General features: G+C 57.7%; 1 protein-coding gene across 9 annotated transcripts in view; it reads left to right on the forward strand.

The window, feature by feature from the left end:
* DNMT1 (DNA methyltransferase 1) overlaps positions 1-18210 on the forward strand; it is a 40946-nt gene extending 22736 nt beyond the window's left edge. For all 9 annotated transcript variants that reach the window (XM_070623685.1, XM_070623684.1, XM_070623690.1 and 6 more), the window contains 24 exons: positions 1298-1416; positions 1973-2065; positions 2772-2923; positions 3091-3278; positions 3377-3560; positions 4990-5087; positions 5283-5430; positions 6220-6335; positions 6542-6746; positions 6825-6958; positions 7994-8167; positions 9676-9897; positions 10794-10986; positions 11672-11756; positions 11913-12041; positions 12183-12465; positions 12761-12902; positions 14080-14246; positions 14646-14823; positions 15540-15735; positions 15993-16159; positions 16380-16496; positions 17212-17302; positions 17861-18210. In XM_070623685.1, coding sequence (XP_070479786.1) covers positions 1298-1416; positions 1973-2065; positions 2772-2923; positions 3091-3278; positions 3377-3560; positions 4990-5087; positions 5283-5430; positions 6220-6335; positions 6542-6746; positions 6825-6958; positions 7994-8167; positions 9676-9897; positions 10794-10986; positions 11672-11756; positions 11913-12041; positions 12183-12465; positions 12761-12902; positions 14080-14246; positions 14646-14823; positions 15540-15735; positions 15993-16159; positions 16380-16496; positions 17212-17302; positions 17861-17895 — 3616 coding nt within the window. In that variant the 3' untranslated portion in view covers positions 17896-18210. The remainder of the gene's footprint in view (positions 1-1297; positions 1417-1972; positions 2066-2771; positions 2924-3090; positions 3279-3376; positions 3561-4989; positions 5088-5282; positions 5431-6219; positions 6336-6541; positions 6747-6824; positions 6959-7993; positions 8168-9675; positions 9898-10793; positions 10987-11671; positions 11757-11912; positions 12042-12182; positions 12466-12760; positions 12903-14079; positions 14247-14645; positions 14824-15539; positions 15736-15992; positions 16160-16379; positions 16497-17211; positions 17303-17860) is intronic.
* Positions 18211-18620: the final 410 nt, after the last annotated feature.

The following is an 18620-nucleotide window of genomic DNA, read 5'->3' on the forward strand; positions in this document are numbered from 1 at the left end:
TAAGGACACACTTCCCAGAAATGATGTGCCTTTTAGTGTCAGGCCATTGGAGCCGGACCCCCCAGGTTGTCTAGAGACTGTTTACCTCTGGTACTTGGGCTAAAGTGGCGGCTGGAAACAAGTCCATCCTGTGAACCCGCAGCTCCCACTGCTTCCCGGGACCTAGAGCTTCTCCCTGATATCACCTCTCCTGAGAGCCCGAGGGCAGCCCATCGGGCTGGGCACGGGAGCCTCTGCTTCTGGGGGGCTGCTGTATGCTGCCCTCCCTTCATACGTGTCCGTCGTTCCCACACGACTTCAAGTCCTGAGGGCAGGGCTGTGACCCATGTCTGCCACACCTGGCATGTAGTAAGGAGCGCAACGCGAGGCAGTCATGTTTTCATTTTTAAAAAATCTCCTGAAGCTGCAAGATAAGGATTCCTGGCTTCCAAGGGTGGGGGTGTCAGGAGACCTGCACAGATCCCCTGTGGCCTGCCTGGGGACCCTGAGAGACCGCATGGCCCCTCTGGTGTGGGAGGGTGGTCCTTGAGGCCAGCATGAGCAGGTCCATAAGCAGAACCCTCGATTCGTGTTCTTCTTAAGTTCTGTGTCCCGCGTAATGAGGACCATCCTCCGAAATGTCAAGGAGCGTCTCTGGGCAGTGGGACCGTGGATGCCCTTAAACTTGAGACTTAACCCCCAGAGGGAGGCAGAAGTCCCTCCTTCCCACGTCCCTTATGTACTTGGCCTTTTATGCTGTTAGAGAATATGCTTCGTTTCATTTAACTTATTTATTGAGGTGAAACTCGCGTAATATGAAATTAAACAGACGAATATTGTAAAGAGGTAAATCCATGGAAACGGCAGATCGGCGGTTGCCAGGGGTGGCTGGGAATAGGGAGTGACTGCCTCATGGGTCTGAGGTCTCGTTTTGGGCGATGAACACGTCTTGGAGCTGGACAGAGGTGATGGGTGCACACCTCCGTGAGTAGAATGTGTCTGGGACACCGATGTTGCTCTGTCACCAACATGCCGAGGGGGAATGCAGCGAGCTGCTCCCTCGTCAGCTCCCGCCGTCCCTCTGAGTCTCGCTGATCTCCCGGTGTTGCCTTTGCAGACACTTGTACTCTCGATGCCCAGGGCGGAGAACCGGGTAGAATCTGTCTGCGTGAGAACGCTGTGCTGAGCCAGCATTCTGGCAGCCAGGCAGATAATGCGTCCAGGTGTTGCTCGTAGCCCTGTCGCCTCGTGTCTGAGCTTGACTCTACTTGGACCTTTGCTGGTCAGCTGGTAAACACACTCTCTGTCGCCCGTCCAGCGTGTACTGTAAACGTGGTCACCTGTGCCCCATCGACACTGGCCTCATCGAGAAGAATGTGGAACTCTTCTTTTCTGGTTCAGCAAAACCAATATATGATGATGACCCATCTCTCGAAGGTAAGTGGAACATTCCAGGTTATGTTTGGGACAGATACTCTAAAAGCAAAACTCACCTCAAGAGCAATATTCAGCAGCAACTACTGCCCCTTAAGGTTAGCGCTTGACGCTGCTGTGAGCATCTGTAAGCAGAGTCACTCTGGCTCTGACTAGGACTGCTGGCTTGGCTGATGAGAAGTCTCAGCTTAGGGTCGGCCCTGTGGCACAGTGGTTAAGCTCACATGCTCCACTTTAGCGGCCTGGGGTTCACAGGTTCAGAGCCCGGGTATGGACCTAGCACCGCTTGTCAAGCCACGTTGTGGCAGCATCTCACATAAAATGGAGGAAGATTGGCACAGGCGTTAGCTCAGGGACAATCTTCCTCAAACAAAAAGAGAAAGATTGGCAACACATGTTAGCTCAGGGCCAGTCTTCCTCACCAAAAAAAAAAAAAAGAGAGAGAAAGAAATGTCAGCTCATGGTGGCACTTAGAGTGCCACTTGGCCCTCTTGGGTTTTTGATGTGAGTCATAGCTCTTAGTCCATTTCCTTTCAGGAAACTCTTTTCCTTCTCTCAGGGGGTGTTAATGGCAAAGATCTCGGCCCCATCAATGAGTGGTGGATCACTGGCTTCGATGGAGGTGAAAAGGCTCTCATTGGCTTCAGCACCTGTAAGTATGTGGCCAGCGTGGACTGTTCTCGGATATGAAAGGGGCCTTCGCTCCTGTCTTCCCTGGGGCCTGGTTGGGCTTTGGTGGCAAGTCTCGTGACCATGTGGGAATGCTCTTGGGTTCGACTGGGATGGCCTCTTGTGTTAGTTACAGCTGGCCCCAGAACTGACCCTCCGCAGAGATGAGCAGGTCATATTCTTGCAGCTCAAATGCAGGCCAAGTTCCAGAAACCAGAGACGAGTGAAAAGAAAGCCACTCGGCTGGTCTGTCCTCTAGCTGGCTCAGGCCACTTGTGGATAAGCTCACTCTGATGGCACTTTGTATCTTTTTGACACTGGGTATAGAATGACTTTTCGACTGTTCCGTAAGCTTCATGGACTCATCCCTGCCCTTTGGCCACTGTGGCTGCCCTCAGGTTCAAACTGCTTTTTAAAATGTCTTCTGGGGGCTGGCCCGGTGGTGCAGCAGTTAAGTGTGTATGTTCCGCTTTGGTGGCCCGGGGTTCACCAGTTGGATCCCGGGTGCGGACATGCCACTGCTTCGCAAGCCATGCTGTGGCAGGCATCCCACGTATAAAGTAGAGGAAGATGGGCACGGATGTTAGCTCAGGGCCAGTCTTCCTCAGCAAAAAGAGGAGGATTGGCAGTAGTTAGCTCAGGGCTAATCTTCCTCAAAAAAAAAAAAAAATGTCTGCTGTTCACTGCAGCGTTTGCCGAATACATCCTGATGGACCCCAACCCCGAGTACGCCCCAATGTTCAGCGTGATGCAGGAAAAGATCTACATAAGTAAGATAGTCGTCGAGTTCCTGCAGAGCAACCCTGACTCCACCTATGAGGACCTGATCAATAAGATCGAGGTGAGACGTCTAGGGTCTTCGTAATCTGGGAGTCACACCTACTTACAGGCAACGTAGACGTTTCTAGAAAACTCGAGTCTAGAATCGGCAGAAACCGTTCTTCAGTTCCATCAGAACAGTTTTGCTTCGGCCTCAGAGAAACTTCTCGTGTTTTTCTTCTCTTAAAGACCACCGTTCCCCCTTCTGTGCTCAACCTGAACCGATTCACAGAGGACTCTCTTCTTCGACACGCCCAGTTCGTGGTGGAGCAAGTGGAGAGTTATGATGAGGCTGGGGACAGTGATGAGCAGCCCATCTTCCTGACCCCCTGCATGAGGGACCTCATCAAGTTGGCCGGGGTCACGCTGGGAAAAAGGTAAGGCTGTGGCGGGAATGAAACTGAGGACCCGAGCCCAGAGGAGGCGGCCTCCCGCGCGGGGTCTTCAGCCCGCTGACACGAGGAAACTCTCCCAGGCGAGCCGAGAGGCGGCAGACCATTGGGCATTCTGCCAAGGAGAAGGACAAAGGCCCCACGAAAGCCACCACCACCAAGCTGGTCTACCAGATCTTTGACACCTTCTTCGCAGAGCAGATCGAAAAGGACGACAGAGAAGATAAAGAGAACGCCTTCAAGCGCCGGCGGTGCGGCGTCTGCGAGGTACCCTCCCTGCGCCGGGCTCCCCACGCGATCCGGGGGACCTGCCGCTTTCTCTCTCACTGCGCAGATTGGACCCTGAAAACGGGAGCTGGGAGAAGCAGTTAGTGACCCCAGGGACGAACAGAGGGATAGGACAGCTGTTGAAAGAGGCGCTTGGGCGTCTTGCCATGATGCCACTGTCGTGGACTGAGGAGCCTGGCCCCTGGGTGGCGCTCGCTCTGCTGTGTCTCCCTGTCTGAAGGCCCCAGTGTGAGGGCAGCGGCGGGGACATCCTCCCGAGAGCGTGCCGTGTCCCATGGTGTCACTTTCCAGGAAAGCGGGGACTTTGGCCTACTTGGATTTGAGGCCTCAATAGACCTCTCTTCCTCTGAGTCTTATGTATGTTCCCTTCACTGTATGTTTATGTATGTTCACCGGTGAACCCCTGAGCCTGGGCCCAGAGAGCGGCTATATTGTGGTGTCTCTTGGCTTATTTTGGATGAAAACTCAAATGAGTTTTCAGGTTACAGCGGCTGCCTCCAGAGCCGCCCTGTGTTCACCCTGCCCCCGGCTTCAGAGTGTCACCATTTGTCCTCAGCGGCAGCCTGCCCACGAATTCATGTGTCCTCACCTTGGTTTTGGTTTTACATTTTTTCATCTAGCACTTGTGTATCCAAGCTTTAAATTGTTTTTTAAAATACACGTAATGGGTATCTTCCGCAACTGTCGTTTTGATCCAGGTAGATCTAGTTAACTCCCTTTGACCATTCTGTAGTCCTCCACTACATGAATATCCCAAGTTACCCCTCGATGGCGGGCAGCTGCCTATATCAGAAAGCAGGTGGCGGCAGCATCCTTCGACCAGGCTTCTTGGGTCTTTCTCTACTTAGAAGTAGAATCGCTGGGATGTGGGTTATAAACTTAACGTTCATCTAGAACACTGATTGCCAAAGTGGTGGTACCAGATTATGCTGAACAGCGTCTTCTCCATTCCCCACACTTGTCCCAGCACCACGTGTCAGGCTGCTTTACCTTGGCCAGTCTGGCGGGTATGAGTGATAGCTCGTTCCTACTCTTATTTCTTATTCTTGTAATGAGGGGAATTGTACAATTTTTAAAAATTGTTATTCCGGGGGCTGGCCCGGTGGCATACTGGTTAAGTTCGTGTGCTCTGCTTTGGCGGCCCGAGTTTGCAGGTTTGGATCCTGCGCACGGACCTCCGCTACTTGTTAAGCCATGCTCTGGCGGTGTTCCACATATAAAATAGGAAGACTGGCACAGATGTTAGCTCAGCGACAATCTTCCTCAAGCCAAAAGAGGAAGATTGGCAACAGCTGTTAGCTCAGGGCCAATCGTCCTCACCGAAAAAAAAAAAAAAAGGAATTCACCAAAAAACTGGTTACCAACTGTCGCTAATGGCTGTTGGATTCACCTTTTAAATATTTTACAGGTTTGTCAACAGCCCGAGTGTGGCAAGTGTAAAGCCTGTAAGGATATGGTCAAGTTTGGTGGGAGTGGACGAAGCAAGCAGGCTTGCCAAGAGAGGAGGTAGGTTTGCCCAGCGCTTGCTCTCGTGGCAGAGGAAGGTGCCAGCTGATGGCACCTGGGCTGCGGCTGGGACTGCTGGCTTGAAATGTGCGGGGCAAGCAGGGTTCCTTTGTCGGTCCCCAATACCTGACTAAAACAGCCCCTGGTAGGGTTTTCTTGTCAAAGGGGCCTTGCTTATAATAAGTGACTTTCTAGGTGTCCCAATATGGCCATGAAGGAGGCAGATGACGACGAAGAAGTGGATGACAATATCCCAGAGATGCCGTCACCCAAAAAAATGCATCAAGGGAAGAAAAAGAAGCAGAACAAGAATCGGATCACCTGGGTTGGCGACGCCGTGAAGGTAATGCTGGAGCCGGCTCCTGGCGGTCTCAGTGCCGCCCTCGGAGAAGCACCTTGTCTCTGGGGTCTCGCCGCCAGACCCTTTCTCGAGCAGCCTGAAACCTGCTCGTCTGCCCGTGAGGAGCAGGGCTGCCTGAGAGGCCGCGGCCCGTGACCAGGTGCCAGAAACACATTTTGCTTGTGTGCTTGAGGCCTCGGTTTCTCTAACGTTGCAGAATGGGTATTTTGCACAGCTCGAGGTGGGTCAGGCTGGTTCCCCTTGAAAGCTTGTTTTGACGAGCGCTGTCAGCCCCCCTGGCCTGGGAGGGGGTGTTCTCAGGGCACTAGCAGATGGCCTCGTGGTGGTTCTGTGGTCACCTGCCTGTCTAAGGCCCGGCTCCTTTGTCAGAGCTGGGGAGCGAATGCCCTCTCGGCGTGGTGTCCTTGATGTCCATAAGCTGAGGATACGGTTGGCTCGCTCATCCAGCATGAGGCCGCCCCCTGCCAGGGCGGTGCCAAGGCTCCAGTGCGGAGGACAGACACCCACTGTCCAGCGAGTGGAGCGCTGGGAGGGGGTTGGGGCCCCAGAGGCTTCCCCGGGGAGGTGACATCTGAGCAGAGCCGGCCACAGGAAGCTCTGGGGAAGAATCAGGGCAGGGGCCCTGAGGTGGGAGCCAGCCTTCCTTGGGCGAGGAGGGGAACGAGGCCTGTGTGGCCGAGGGAGGAGCTGGGGGTAGGATGTGGCACATGCGGTCGTGCCGAGCACGGACCCTCACACCATCCCTAGCTGAGACTCAGCTCTTGTTTTCAGACTGATGGGAAGAAAAGTTTCTACAAGCAGGTCTGCATAGACTCGGAAACCCTGGAAGTGGGGGACTGTGTCTCTGTTATTCCAGACGATTCCTCGAAACCGCTGTACTTAGCCAGGTCAGTATCCTTCCCCGTACTTGGCTTCAGCACCCACTTCCTCCTGAATGAGCAGGAGATGCCTATTTTGCAAGAATAACACAACAGCTCTTTGCCCTAGACTAAAACCCAAAAAACCCCAAAACACGCAAGTTCCCTTAAGCAGATGCCAACTAGATCTGCCAGGCGAGTTAGTAACTTTCGGCTGCCCCCTCGGCTGCCCCCAGGGTCACGGCGCTGTGGGAGGACAGCAGCAACGGACAGATGTTCCATGCCCACTGGTTCTGCGCCGGGACGGACACGGTCCTCGGGGCCACGTCGGACCCACTGGAGCTCTTCCTGGTGGATGAATGCGAGGACATGCAGCTTTCGTACATTCACAGCAAAGTCAAGGTCGTCTACAAAGCCCCGTCGGAGAACTGGGCCCTGGAGGTGAGTGCGCGGCGCCCGTTGGGTGCACCCCCCTCACTGCGTGGGGTTGTGGCTGACACAGCATCCTCGTCCCCAAAGGGAGGCATGGATCCCGAGGCCTTGATGGCGGAGGACGACGGGAAGACCTATTTCTACCAGCTGTGGTACGATCAAGACTACGCGAGATTTGAGTCCCCTCCAAAAACTCAGCCGACAGAGGACAACAAGTATAAGTGAGTGCCGGGACCGGGCTCCGTGTCGTCCCCTCCTCTGGGCCCATCTGACGGCGCTCGAGGGCGCCACGCTTCTGTGTGAATCGCTCTGGCTCCTCACGAGCTCCCACCTGCTGGCTTTGTCCCCCTGTGCCCTCTGATCGTTTTCCTTGCTGCCCAAAGGCCCTCCTGGCTTGTTGGGGTCGCTGTAAGTGGACGGACAGCCTGGGCGCGAGCTGCCTTTGAAGGCTCACGTCCACAAGCAGGCGTCTTGCCATCTTAAGCCTTTTTGCTCTTCCTCAGCATTAGTGTCACAGACCGTGGCGCATTTGCTTTCATTTCTTGGGTATTTTCTCTCATAAGTGTGATCTTTTGATTCCTTCTCATCCTAACTGGTGGGTGACAGCTTCTAGGGAGGCCTGATTGGTTTTTTGTTTGTAATGCTTAGCGCCCCATCCCTTCCTTTCTAACCCTTGTACCGCCCTTGTCCTGACTAAGGTGGCGCCGATGCCTCCAGAGCGTAGTAGCACCCACAGCGTGAGGCTGGTGGGGTGGAGGCTGGGGGCACTCGCATGGCTGCTCCTGCTGTTTCTCCACTCAGCCTGGGGCTGGCTTTGGACCTGATCTCCGCGTCGAAGGCAGCCTCGCGCTCTCCTTTAAGGGCCCCTTAGTCAGGAATGACGGTGGATTTCAGCCGTTATAGAGTTAATAGCCTGGGCCTCTGACCATTTGAGCTCCTCACCGAGCCACTCTGTGCGTTCTCACTCGCGGTGTCTTCACCATATCCTAGACAGTGTGTGGACGTCTTAGCGTTTTCATATCACATACTCAAAAGTGGAGTTGGCTTGTCATTTTCCCGTGGTGCATGCCGTCTCTGGGCTCTGGTCCCAAATATGCGCTCTCCAAGCGTGAACCTGAAGTACAGGACGGCCCGTTCCTTCCAGCATCTACGCGTATCTTCTCCTGGTCACCGGCGTTTCTGGATTAAGCCAGCGGCTGCTGCCACCGTCCCTACCAGCCATCTCAGGCTCCTGTCTCTGTCCTTCGCTCCTTCAGGTTCTGTGCGAGCTGTGCGCGCCTGGCTGAAATGAGGCAGAAGGAGATCCCCAGGGTCCTGGAGCAGCTCGAGGACCTGGACGGCCGGGTCCTCTATAGCTCGGCCACCAAAGATGGCGTCCAGTATCGGGTGGGCGACGGTGTGTACCTCCTCCCCGAGGCCTTCACGTTCAAGTGAGTGTCCCCTCTGCCCAGGTCAGGGCCAGGAGCGCTGGGCCAGGACGGGGTCACCTTTGTGACGTCCCGCACCCTGCACCCCCAGTACCAGCCGTTGCCTGAGCTGTCACGTTAGCATCTGGCGGTCAGGCAGGGTCCATCTGTCCACTGTCGGGTGAAGGCGATTCTGTGGCCGAATGAGGCTGTAAGGGAAAGCGTCACGTGACTTCTGTGAAAGAAGTCAGACAAGAGAGCCCGCTGGTTAAGAGAGTGCCAGGGTCAGTGGCAGGCCTGTGACCAGCCACGAGGCTCCGGGGCAGAGAGCACGACCTCTATGCATGTCTGTCAGATGCAGACAGGAGCATCTTGCCTGCCAGGTGCTAAGATTAAATGAGTTTAGTGCTTAGCACAGTGTCTGGCTTAGAGTGAAGACTGAATGGTGCGAGTTGTGGTTCCCATCCCATTCCCACGTGAAGTATCAAGCAACTTCTTTGCATGTCACAGGCTTGAGGCTCTTCAGGGAAAAATCAGAGCCACAGGTCTTTTCCACACTTGATCCATTCTTTGTTCATTCTCAGAACTAGGGCCTGGTTAGAATGAAAACCCACATTTCCTGAACATCCCAGTTTCCCGACTTGCAGATCCATTTTCCTACAGTCCCGATTGGAGGCCAGTCCCCAGCCTCAGTTTACTTACTGTGAATTACAAAACACAGCGGGCAGGTGTCCTTCCGGCCTCGCCCAGTCGGGGCACGTCACCTCCTCTAGCACCAGTTGTCCTTGGTGCTGAAGGGGAGGACTCGCCGTGGCGCTGTGTGCCGGCTGCTCCTGGCACAGCGGAAGCATCTACAGAGATGCTCAGAGGCCCAGGGCACCCACGGTGGCCGCCTCCCTCAGTCTTGGCAGGCAGTTCCGATGACCCGCTTTACCTCAGTAGTCGGGCCAAATTCGGCTTGCCCAGACCGCCATCTGCTCCCCCTGCATGTCCACTGTCACCTCTGGGTCAGCCTCGTCAGGAGAGCATAGGTTGTGCCATGGCAACAAACCCCAAACCACCAGCGTTTACTTCTGCACTGTGTCCATCATGGGTCAGTGGGGGGCTCGGCCTGTCGCATTGCTCGGGGACCTGGCCTGCAGGAGCCGCCAGCCTGAGCCAAGGAGACGCACGGTGGTGGCTCCTGACCCTTCAGTGCTCCCGCCTGGGAGAGCTCGTGCATCTCGTCTGCTCACACTGAGCGGAACAAGTCCCGTGCCAGGAAGTGCGGTCCTGCCACGTGGCCGGGAGTAGGGAGCTGGGGTATGGGAACAGCGCTGGCAGCCGCGACAGCCAGCAGGGCACAGGTAGAGAACGCTCCTTCCCCAGCGTGGGGGATCCATCTTTCTCGAAGTCTTTTGAGGGGCCTTAGCTGCGGTGGTTTATATCAGGCGTGTGAATGTCAGTGGTTCTTGTTCCCCGTCAGCCGCGCTCACTCAGTTCCTTTGAAGGGTTAATAACGCTCAGTTATGCGGGTGCTCGCTCCTCTCCAGCATCAAGCTCTCTAGCCCCGTGAAGCGCCCACGGAAGGAGCCTGTGGATGAGGATCTGTACCCGGAACACTACCGGAAATACTCTGATTATATCAAGGGCAGCAACCTGGATGCCCCCGAGCCGTACCGAATCGGCCGCATCAAAGAGATCTTCTGCATCAAGAAGAGCAACGGCAGGCCCAACGAGACAGACATCAAGATCAGACTCAACAAGTTCTACAGGTCAGTGAGGGCCTGCTCTCTGCCCGGAGGCGGCAGACTCTTCTAGAAGGCTCTGCCTGGAGCGGGGTTGTAACGCGGCGCACACAGTGGTTTTCTGAGAGGTAGACGGGCTGGTTTCCAGGTGTTCCTGATTACCTGCTGGGCGCTGGCGGTGACTGTGGATATGTTTTGTGGCCTTGCTTTTATGCCTTTATTTTAAAGCTGCAGAGTTCTCTCTCCAAAAGAAATCCTCAAGCAGAAGGCCAGGATGTGCCAAAGGCAGGGGTGGAAGGTTCTGGGCTCTGCCTGAGGCCCCTAGGGAACCTCGAGTTCTGCCCTCCCCTCTCCCTCCCCCTTCTTTTTTTTTTTTTTTTAAGATTGGCACCTGAGCTAACATCTGTTGCCAATCTTTTTTGTTTGTTTTCTCCTGCTTTTTCTCTCCAAATCCCCCCAGTACATAGTTGTATGTTTTAGTTGTGGGTCCTTCTAGTTGAGCTGTGTGGACGCTGCCTCACTGTGGCCTGATGAGTGGTGCCATGTCCACACCTAGGATCCGAACCGGCGAAACCCTGGGCCACCAAAGTGGAGTGCGCAAACTTGACCACTTGGCCATGGGGCCAGCCCCCCACCTGCTTCTTAAAAGGGGCAGGTAACTGGTGTTCTTGACAGCGGGCCCATTTTACTAGCTGCCGTCATGGGCCCAGAGAGCAAGCAAACCATTCACTGAGTTTGTTGCAAAGAACCCTACTTGGTTGGTAGCGTTCACTGTCAACTAAGGGGGATAGTGGTCATGCCGACCTGACCGGGGGGCCGTGGTCATTACCCATTGATCTTCCGAGCACCCTGGGAATGTGCACCCCTTAATTCGCGTTGTCAGCGCACAGCGAGAGAGAAGTCTTAAAGACTTGTGCTCGCAGGCCGGAGAACACGCACAAGTCCACGCCGGCGACCTACCACGCGGACATCAACCTGCTTTACTGGAGCGACGAGGAGGCCGTGGTGGACTTCAAGGCCGTGCAGGGCCGCTGCACCGTGGAGTACGGCGAGGACCTGCCCGAGTGCCTGCAGGCCTTCTCGGCCGGCGGCCCCGACCGCTTCTACTTCCTTGAGGTGGGCTGCGCACCTCGGCGGGGGGGACGTGGCTCAGACTCGCAGGACCTAGAGAGCAGGACCCAGAGGACGCAGTGAAAACATTCGAGGTTCTGGAACGCTTCTGGCTTTTAAAGTACAATAGAAAAGGGAACGTTTGAGAGTCTATGTGAAGACAGTGAGGCGGCCTCCGCTAGCCTGATCGGTGGCCTGGGGTGAGTCAGACAGGTGCCCTCTGTCCTTCCGCCTGGCGTCTGTGCCCAGGGCCACAGACCCAGGCAGCTGGCCAAGAGAGGGTCCAGGAGTCTGTTGATTAAGCTGATTGCTTTTAGCTGGTCTGGACGGTGGCCTCTCTGTGGTGTGCCATCTTAGCTGCTCCCTGGCCTGTGTTCCACAGGCTCTGGCGTGGGTACCCTCATCCGACAGCAGGCTCTTGCCGTAACACCTTTGTCTGTTTCTAGAGTGAGCAGTCCAGGTTCTTAGAACAGCGGAAGTTTTGGTGTCAGCCACGTGAAGTATTTATATTAATGGAGTTGTTTCGTTTTCACTGTAATAAAATCCCAGGACTCCTGGTGGCTAACTGCCAATGGCCCTCTTCAGGGAGAAATTAAGCAGATCTTCATCTGATTAACTTCCTGACTCCTCTGTGTTAGAGGGGCGACCAGTGCGTTTCTCTGTCAAACTCCTGTGGGTCTTTCCTTTCCAGGCCTATAATGCCAAGAGCAAGAGCTTCGAAGATCCCCCCAACCACGCCCGGAGCCCTGGGAACAAAGGGAAAGGGAAGGGCAAAGGTACGTGCGCCTCCCAGGGCCTCTGCGGCGTCGCGGGAACCACTTCCCGTGAGCACGCTGGCCTCCTCCCTACCCGGCAAGGCCGTCTGCGTCCACAAGGTGTTTAAGGAGCGTGATTAGGACTGACTCCATTCTGTCTGTGGCCTTCTCCTCCAGGCAAGGGCAAGGCGAAGTCCCAGGTGTGTGAGCCGAGTGAACCCAAGGCGGAAATCAAACTGCCGAAGCTGCGGACCCTGGACGTGTTTTCCGGCTGTGGGGGGCTGTCGGAGGGGTTCCACCAAGCAGGTGAGCGCTAGGTCTCTGCGCCACTAGGCAAACCGGACCAGGCGGCTGCTGCCCGGAAGGCCTCTCTGGCTGTGGTCAGGGTTCTGACTCGAGTCTCATTCAAGGGGGTTCAAAGCGCATCTCTGTCCTCGTGCCCTGCAGGCATCTCTGAAACGCTGTGGGCCATCGAGATGTGGGACCCCGCCGCCCAAGCGTTCCGGCTCAACAATCCTGGGTCCACGGTGTTCACGGAGGACTGCAACGTCCTGCTGAAGCTGGTCATGGCCGGGGAGGTGACCAACTCGCGCGGTCAGAAGCTGCCTCAAAAGGGGGACGTGGAGATGCTGTGCGGCGGGCCGCCCTGCCAAGGCTTCAGCGGCATGAACCGCTTCAACTCTCGGACATACTCCAAGTTCAAGAACTCCCTGGTGGTCTCCTTCCTCAGGTAAGGGCCGCAGAAGCCCCTCTGTGTTCAGGGCTGCCCGAGGGTGACCGGACAGCCAGCCTGGGGCCACGCTGCTGGCTGTGCCTGGGGAGCAATAACCGCGTGGCTTCCCCACTGCTGAAGGCCGTGCCGTCGGCACATCCCCGGCTCGCTGTCCTCTGGGGACACTTTGAGAGCCGGGAGCTGCAGTGTCCACAGCCAGAGGGCGGACCTTGGGGAGAAGCTTCTAGTAGAGTAGAGGGCTCTCCCTCCTGTCCGTGTCTGGGGGTGACTCGTGGTCTCCCGCCTCCCGCAGCTACTGTGACTACTACCGGCCGCGGTACTTCCTGCTGGAGAACGTCAGGAACTTTGTCTCCTTCAAGCGCTCCATGGTGCTGAAGCTCACGCTGCGCTGCCTCGTCCGCATGGGCTACCAGTGCACCTTCGGCGTGTTGCAGGTGGGCCCTCCCGGGGCGGGGCCGGGGCCAGGAGGACGCTGCCGGGAGGGGGCTCGGCAGTCCCTGGACTGCGGACTGTCCCTCACCAAAAATAGGGTAGAAAGGGACAGGCTTTCAGGGGCCTCCCGGTGATGGAGCTGTTAAGTTCGCATGTTCCACTTTGGTGGCCCTGGGTTCCCAGGTTTGGATCCCAGGTGTGGACTGAGCACCGCTCATCAAGACACGCTGTGGCAGCGTCCCACATAAAGTAGAAGGAGATTGGTATAGATGATAGCTCAGTGACAATCTTCCTCGCAAAAAAAAAAGTGGAAAAAAAAGAAAAGGGCAGGCCTTGAGTGTGGGACCTGCAGGGTCAAGGAAGGGGGAGGTGGCGCTGTGCCTGCCCCACCACTGCAGCTCCTGGCATTTAGATCCGAGAGGCTTAGGGCTGGGACCGCCTCAGTGTCTCCCTGGGAGCTGCGTCCTCCTCTGCCCAAGGAGGGGCTGCATGCAGGGGGCTCTTGGCTGCCTCGTCTCCAGCGTGTTTTTTCAATGGGGAATGGTGCTGCCAACTGGGGGGTTCTAGGTGGCGGTTGGATCTCCACGGAGGGGTGGGCGAGGCAGGGTGGGCGGAACGATGCGTAGACCGAACTGTTACTTAGGCTAAAAAATAAGTTCATCCTCTGGGTGGGCGTACCTGTGTGGAACTCCCTGGAGGAGGTGGAGGGTCCCACTTGAGGTGGCTTCAGTGGTTGTGCTTGCAGGGACCAGGATCTGGGGTGATCAGAGCAGAAGGCTTTATCTGGAAAGCAGCCACTCTGGACATACCTGTTCAGTAACTGTTGGCACAACAGAAAAATGAAATGGGTACCCAGATGGAGGGGAAAGTGGCGGCTCCTGGCGCTCTGTTCCCCAAGTGCCGAGACCATGGGGCCCTCGCAGTGCTCTCCGCCGAGCTGGAGGAGTCTCCGTGGGGTTGCTCCCATCCTCTCTGGTGGCCACCACGGGGCGTCTTTTGTTCCTGATCTGGGTCCGCTTCCTCTGGTGAGGAGGGACCCTGCTGGGGTACCCAGGGGCTCTCCAGGTGAGCTTCGCACCAGCCTGCCACCCCAGGAAGCAGGTGCTGCTGACCCAGGAGCTCGGTCCAGCTGGTCAGAGGTGCCCACTGACCTCGTGTGTGTGGCCCTCCCACGTGCAGGCTGGACAGTACGGCGTGGCACAGACGCGGAGGCGTGCCATCATCCTGGCTGCGGCCCCCGGGGAGAAGCTGCCCCTGTTCCCAGAGCCTCTGCACGTGTTCGCGCCGCGGGCCTGCCAGTTGAGTGTCGTGGTGGACGACAGGAAGTTTGTCAGCAACATAACCAGGTAGGGGCCCTGTCAGCCCTGCTCCCATGCGCTACCCCGGAGGTCTGTTGGCCGGTCTGTCAGGAGGCCTGAGCCGAGGAGCAAGCCTTGGATGGCACAGCATCCAGCCCGCCATGTAAGCACTGTGCCCTCTGTTCTTGAGTTGTGAGCCCTGCATGCAAAGCAGCGGCAGGACGCCCGGCTGCAGTCACAGGGAGAGCCCCCACTCCAGCCTGTGCCCTTTGTAGACGGGGTCTGACAAGAATAGTCCCCGTGTGACGGCGGGTGGCCCTTTGCCCTCGAGCTGTGTGTCCTCTCTCGAGAAGGCAGTGCTGGGAGTCACGCCGTGGCAGCTGTGACACGGGGACAGCAGCGGTCTGGCTCCCGGGGGTGCCGACTGTCTGCTGTGCTCTGGCGCAGGTTGAGCTCAGGTCCGTTCCGAACCATCACGGTGCGGGATACGATGTCCGACCTCCCCGAGGTCCGGAACGGGGCGTCGGCGCTGGAGATCTCCTACAACGGGGAGCCCCAGTCCTGGTTCCAGAGGCAGCTCCGCGGCTCACAGTACCAGCCCATCCTCAGGGATCACATCTGTAAGGTAACGGTGCCCCAGTAGGCTGGGGCCCCTTCCACCACCGGCCTGGCTGGACTCGTCGCCTCACAGGAACGGACTGGTGGTGGCAACCCAGCCAGGGTTTGGGGTGGGAGCGCAATCTGGTCCCAGCCCCGTTCCAGCTTCTCCTCCGCCCTTGGCCCCTAAGCCAAACCACCGTCATCCTACCTGGCTCCCAGCCTTGCTGCTCCCCGCCTCCTGCTTCTCTTCCTGCTCCCACCGCCTGTGGCCCCCACAGCAACACGCCGTCATGTATAGTGACAATCAGAGCTTCCGGTCTCCTAGAACAGTCCTGGGATGGCGTGTCTGGCCACTACGCCCCGAGTGACCTTGGCCCTTGCCACTCCTGTTCTCTGTGTTCTCTCCAATACACCAGAGCTGGCCCTCCACGCGCCCCAGCTCTCTCTGCAGCTGGTTCCTCCTCATCCTGCAGGCCTCACCTCCTCAGAAAAGCCCTGCTCACACTTGCCCTCAGCTGTCCCTGTCCCCGTCCATGGCCCTGCTCTGTTCTCTTCATGGCACACGTGCCATCCCCGAGTTGCTGGTCGGCATTACTGTGTGTCTCCCCCATGGGGTTTAAGCCCCCTGGGGGTTACTGGTCACCCTGGTGTTCCCTGGGCCTGGAATGCTGGTGCCCAGCCCACTGCGGTGCTCAGATGCCCCCTGAGCTAGGTGGCAGCTGGGGCCTGCTGCTCTTTTAGGACATGAGCGCGTTGGTGGCCGCCCGCATGCGGCACATCCCTCTGGCCCCCGGCTCGGACTGGCGTGACCTGCCCAACATCGAGGTGCGGCTCTCCGACGGCACCATGGCCAGGAAGCTGCGCTACACCTACCACGACAGGAAGAACGGCCGCAGCAGCACCGGGGCCCTCCGCGGGGTCTGCTCCTGCGTGGAAGGTGGGCCCGCCTGGGCCCCGGCTGTGGCCTGAGGCCCCCGCCCCCTTAGGGGCTGAGGCCTGGGGCTTCCCAGCAGGAGATACTGGGGCTGTGCCCACCCGCCCAGAGGCCCTGGCCAGCGCACAGGCAGGCCAGGCCCGGGGTCCCTGCTGTAGACAGTGTTAAGCGGCAAAAGCTTTGCCCTAGGGGAGCGGGGACTGGCGCGGCTCTGTCCCTCCGTCCCGCAGCTGCAGCCTCACTGCTGCCCTCTCTTGCAGCGGGCAAGGCCTGTGACTCCGCGGCCAGACAGTTCAACACCCTTATCCCCTGGTGCCTGCCCCACACTGGGAACAGGCACAACCACTGGGCTGGCCTCTACGGACGGCTCGAGTGGGACGGCTTCTTCAGCACGACTGTCACCAACCCTGAGCCCATGGGCAAGCAGGTGGGTCTGAGGGCTGGGGTCGGGCCTGGGAGGGGCCGGGGGTGCGGGCTTACCTCTGGAGTGACCTTTCAGCAGCCAGCACTACATGTCTCCGGCTCGCCTCGTGCCGCCTTGGTGCCGGTGGAGATGGGCTTATTTTCTAGGGCGCAGATGCCCTCCCTGCCCCTGGTGGCAGGCGGCCCGTCCTGTTCCCCCTCCCCACCGAGCCTCTCGCCCCCAGGGCCGCGTGCTCCACCCCGAGCAGCACCGCGTGGTGAGTGTGCGCGAGTGTGCCCGCTCCCAGGGCTTCCCCGACACCTACCGGCTGTTCGGCAACATCCTGGACAAGCACCGGCAGGTCAGTGGGCTGCAACTGGCCGCCTCTCCTGTGCTTGAGGGGCCCCCAGGCTGACGGGGCTGTGCCCTGCCTCTGACCAGGTGGGCATGGTTCAGCGGGGAGCGCATACACACGGTCACTTCCGAGGGGATGCTGAGCACCCAGGGCTTGTTGCCTGATGGGGCTCAGCGCTCCGGGAGGGGCCAGCCAGACAGGAGGGACCCCGTCCCTGGGCCCAGAGCCTTCATGGGCAGGTGGAGTCACTAGGCACGTTGGGTGCTCTTTACACTCCGAGGCAGATGAGCCCAAAAGAAAGTTCTGGCATATCGAGCTTCATTGCGGGAGCAGACACTTCTGTTGCGAGGGTTGAATGAACCCCTGGTTCCTGACTGGTTCTCGGGGAGTTAAGTGGGCTGTGTCTTCGATCCCAGGGTGCCTGGGGTCACAGCGAACGCCTCCCGTGCCGCTTCCCCTGTCCCATGCCCGGAAGTGAAGCCTGGTGGCTCCCTCTCTGGACCTGAGTTTGTCTGAAGGCCCCTTCTCTCTGGGTGCTTCTTGACGTGTTAGTGTTTTGGGTGGGAGGCCGGGCCGACCGGAGGGTCCGGGAGCTGTGGTGAGAAGAGCTTGGGGCCCGTGTGAGCATGAGTCCGGGGCGCCATGCCCTCGTTGTCCTGAGCGAGGCTGGCGCTGATCCCAGACATGCCAGACCAGGCGCCGCCCTCCTTCCCTCCTGCAGGTGGGTAACGCCGTGCCGCCACCCCTGGCCAAAGCCATCGGCTTGGAGATCAAGCGTTGTATGTTGGCCAAAGCTCAAGAGAGTGCCTCAGGTACGGCGGGGGTGGGCGGCTGGGCTCCAACTCTGGGCTCTGGGATGCGGGCGAGTCACAGCCTCCCGGGTGGCCTCACTTCTCTCCTGGGGTGGCTGTGAGATTGAGCGACTTGCACACGTCAGTGCGTAGGATGGGAGCCCGGCTCACACCAGGTGTGCAGTGGAGTCTCAGGCACTTGCTTGTGTCCTGCCGGGTGGGCCTGCCTGGACCTGCCTCAGGCACTGACGCCTTAACGTGCCGCCACGAGTCGCTTAGTGACAGGGCTGTGTTCTGAGAAATGTGTCATTAGACGTTTCCATCGTTGTGCGAACATCATAGAGGGGTGCTGACAGACCAAGACTGCATCACCTGCTACACACCTAGGCTACGGGGTACTAATCTTAGGGGACCGCCATAATCTTAGGGGACCATCAGATATGTGGTCCGTCGTTGACCGAAATGTCGTTAGGCAGCGCGGGACTGTGGGTCCTGACAGCGTTTTTGTGACCCTGCCTGTTGTGGAGTGTGACGCTGTGTATGTTCCCAGCAATGACTTTCCCTCTTATTCGTCTTCAGTTAGAGTCAAGGAGGAGAAAACCACTGCGGACTAGCCCCGCCCTCCCGTCGCCCTCGTTGCTGGCACCAGGGATCCCCAACGTGCACTGATGTTGTATTTTTAACATGTCGCGATCTGTCAGTTCACATGTGTCGTACACGGTGTTTGTGGCCTCGGCTGACACGAAGCCGTTCTGTGAGGTTTGCTTATCAACTAATGACGTAGTGACGGAACTGTGCAGTTCTTTGTGCGTTCTGGATTTTAAAAGTTTTTTATTATGCATTATATCAAATCAACCACTGTATGAGTGGAATTTATGTAGTTTTTATATGTTGTAATATTTCTTCAAATAAATCTCTCCTATAAATCACTTTGGGTGGGAACTCGTGATTTGCGAGCGGCTCCAGGCTGCCTCTCCACTGGGGCTGGATGAGAACGGGCTCCTCGGTGCCCAAGGACCCCACCGAGGCAGTTCTCTGAAAACAGACCACTCCACGTGTGTGTTCAGGGTGGAGGTTAACTCGTGTGACTCAGTTCTGGCTAACGAGGTGCGAGTGGAACTTGCTAGTGTGGCTCCCAGGAAAGCCTTTAAAAGGAACCGTCTTAGTTGGTCTTCCCCGGGTCCTTGGAGCCCTTTGGTCTGGAGTGGGCCTGATACCTGGTACTGCAGCAGCCATCTTGGGACCATGAGGACAGAAGCCCGGTGCAGTGGATGGTAGAACAGGAGGAGAGGAGTCACTCGGAGCCCCAGCCTGCCACCCCCAGACACCCCTTATTTGC

Source organism: Equus przewalskii, chromosome 6 (assembly GCF_037783145.1).
Source record: "Equus przewalskii isolate Varuska chromosome 6, EquPr2, whole genome shotgun sequence".
Lineage (NCBI taxonomy): Eukaryota > Metazoa > Chordata > Mammalia > Perissodactyla > Equidae > Equus > Equus przewalskii.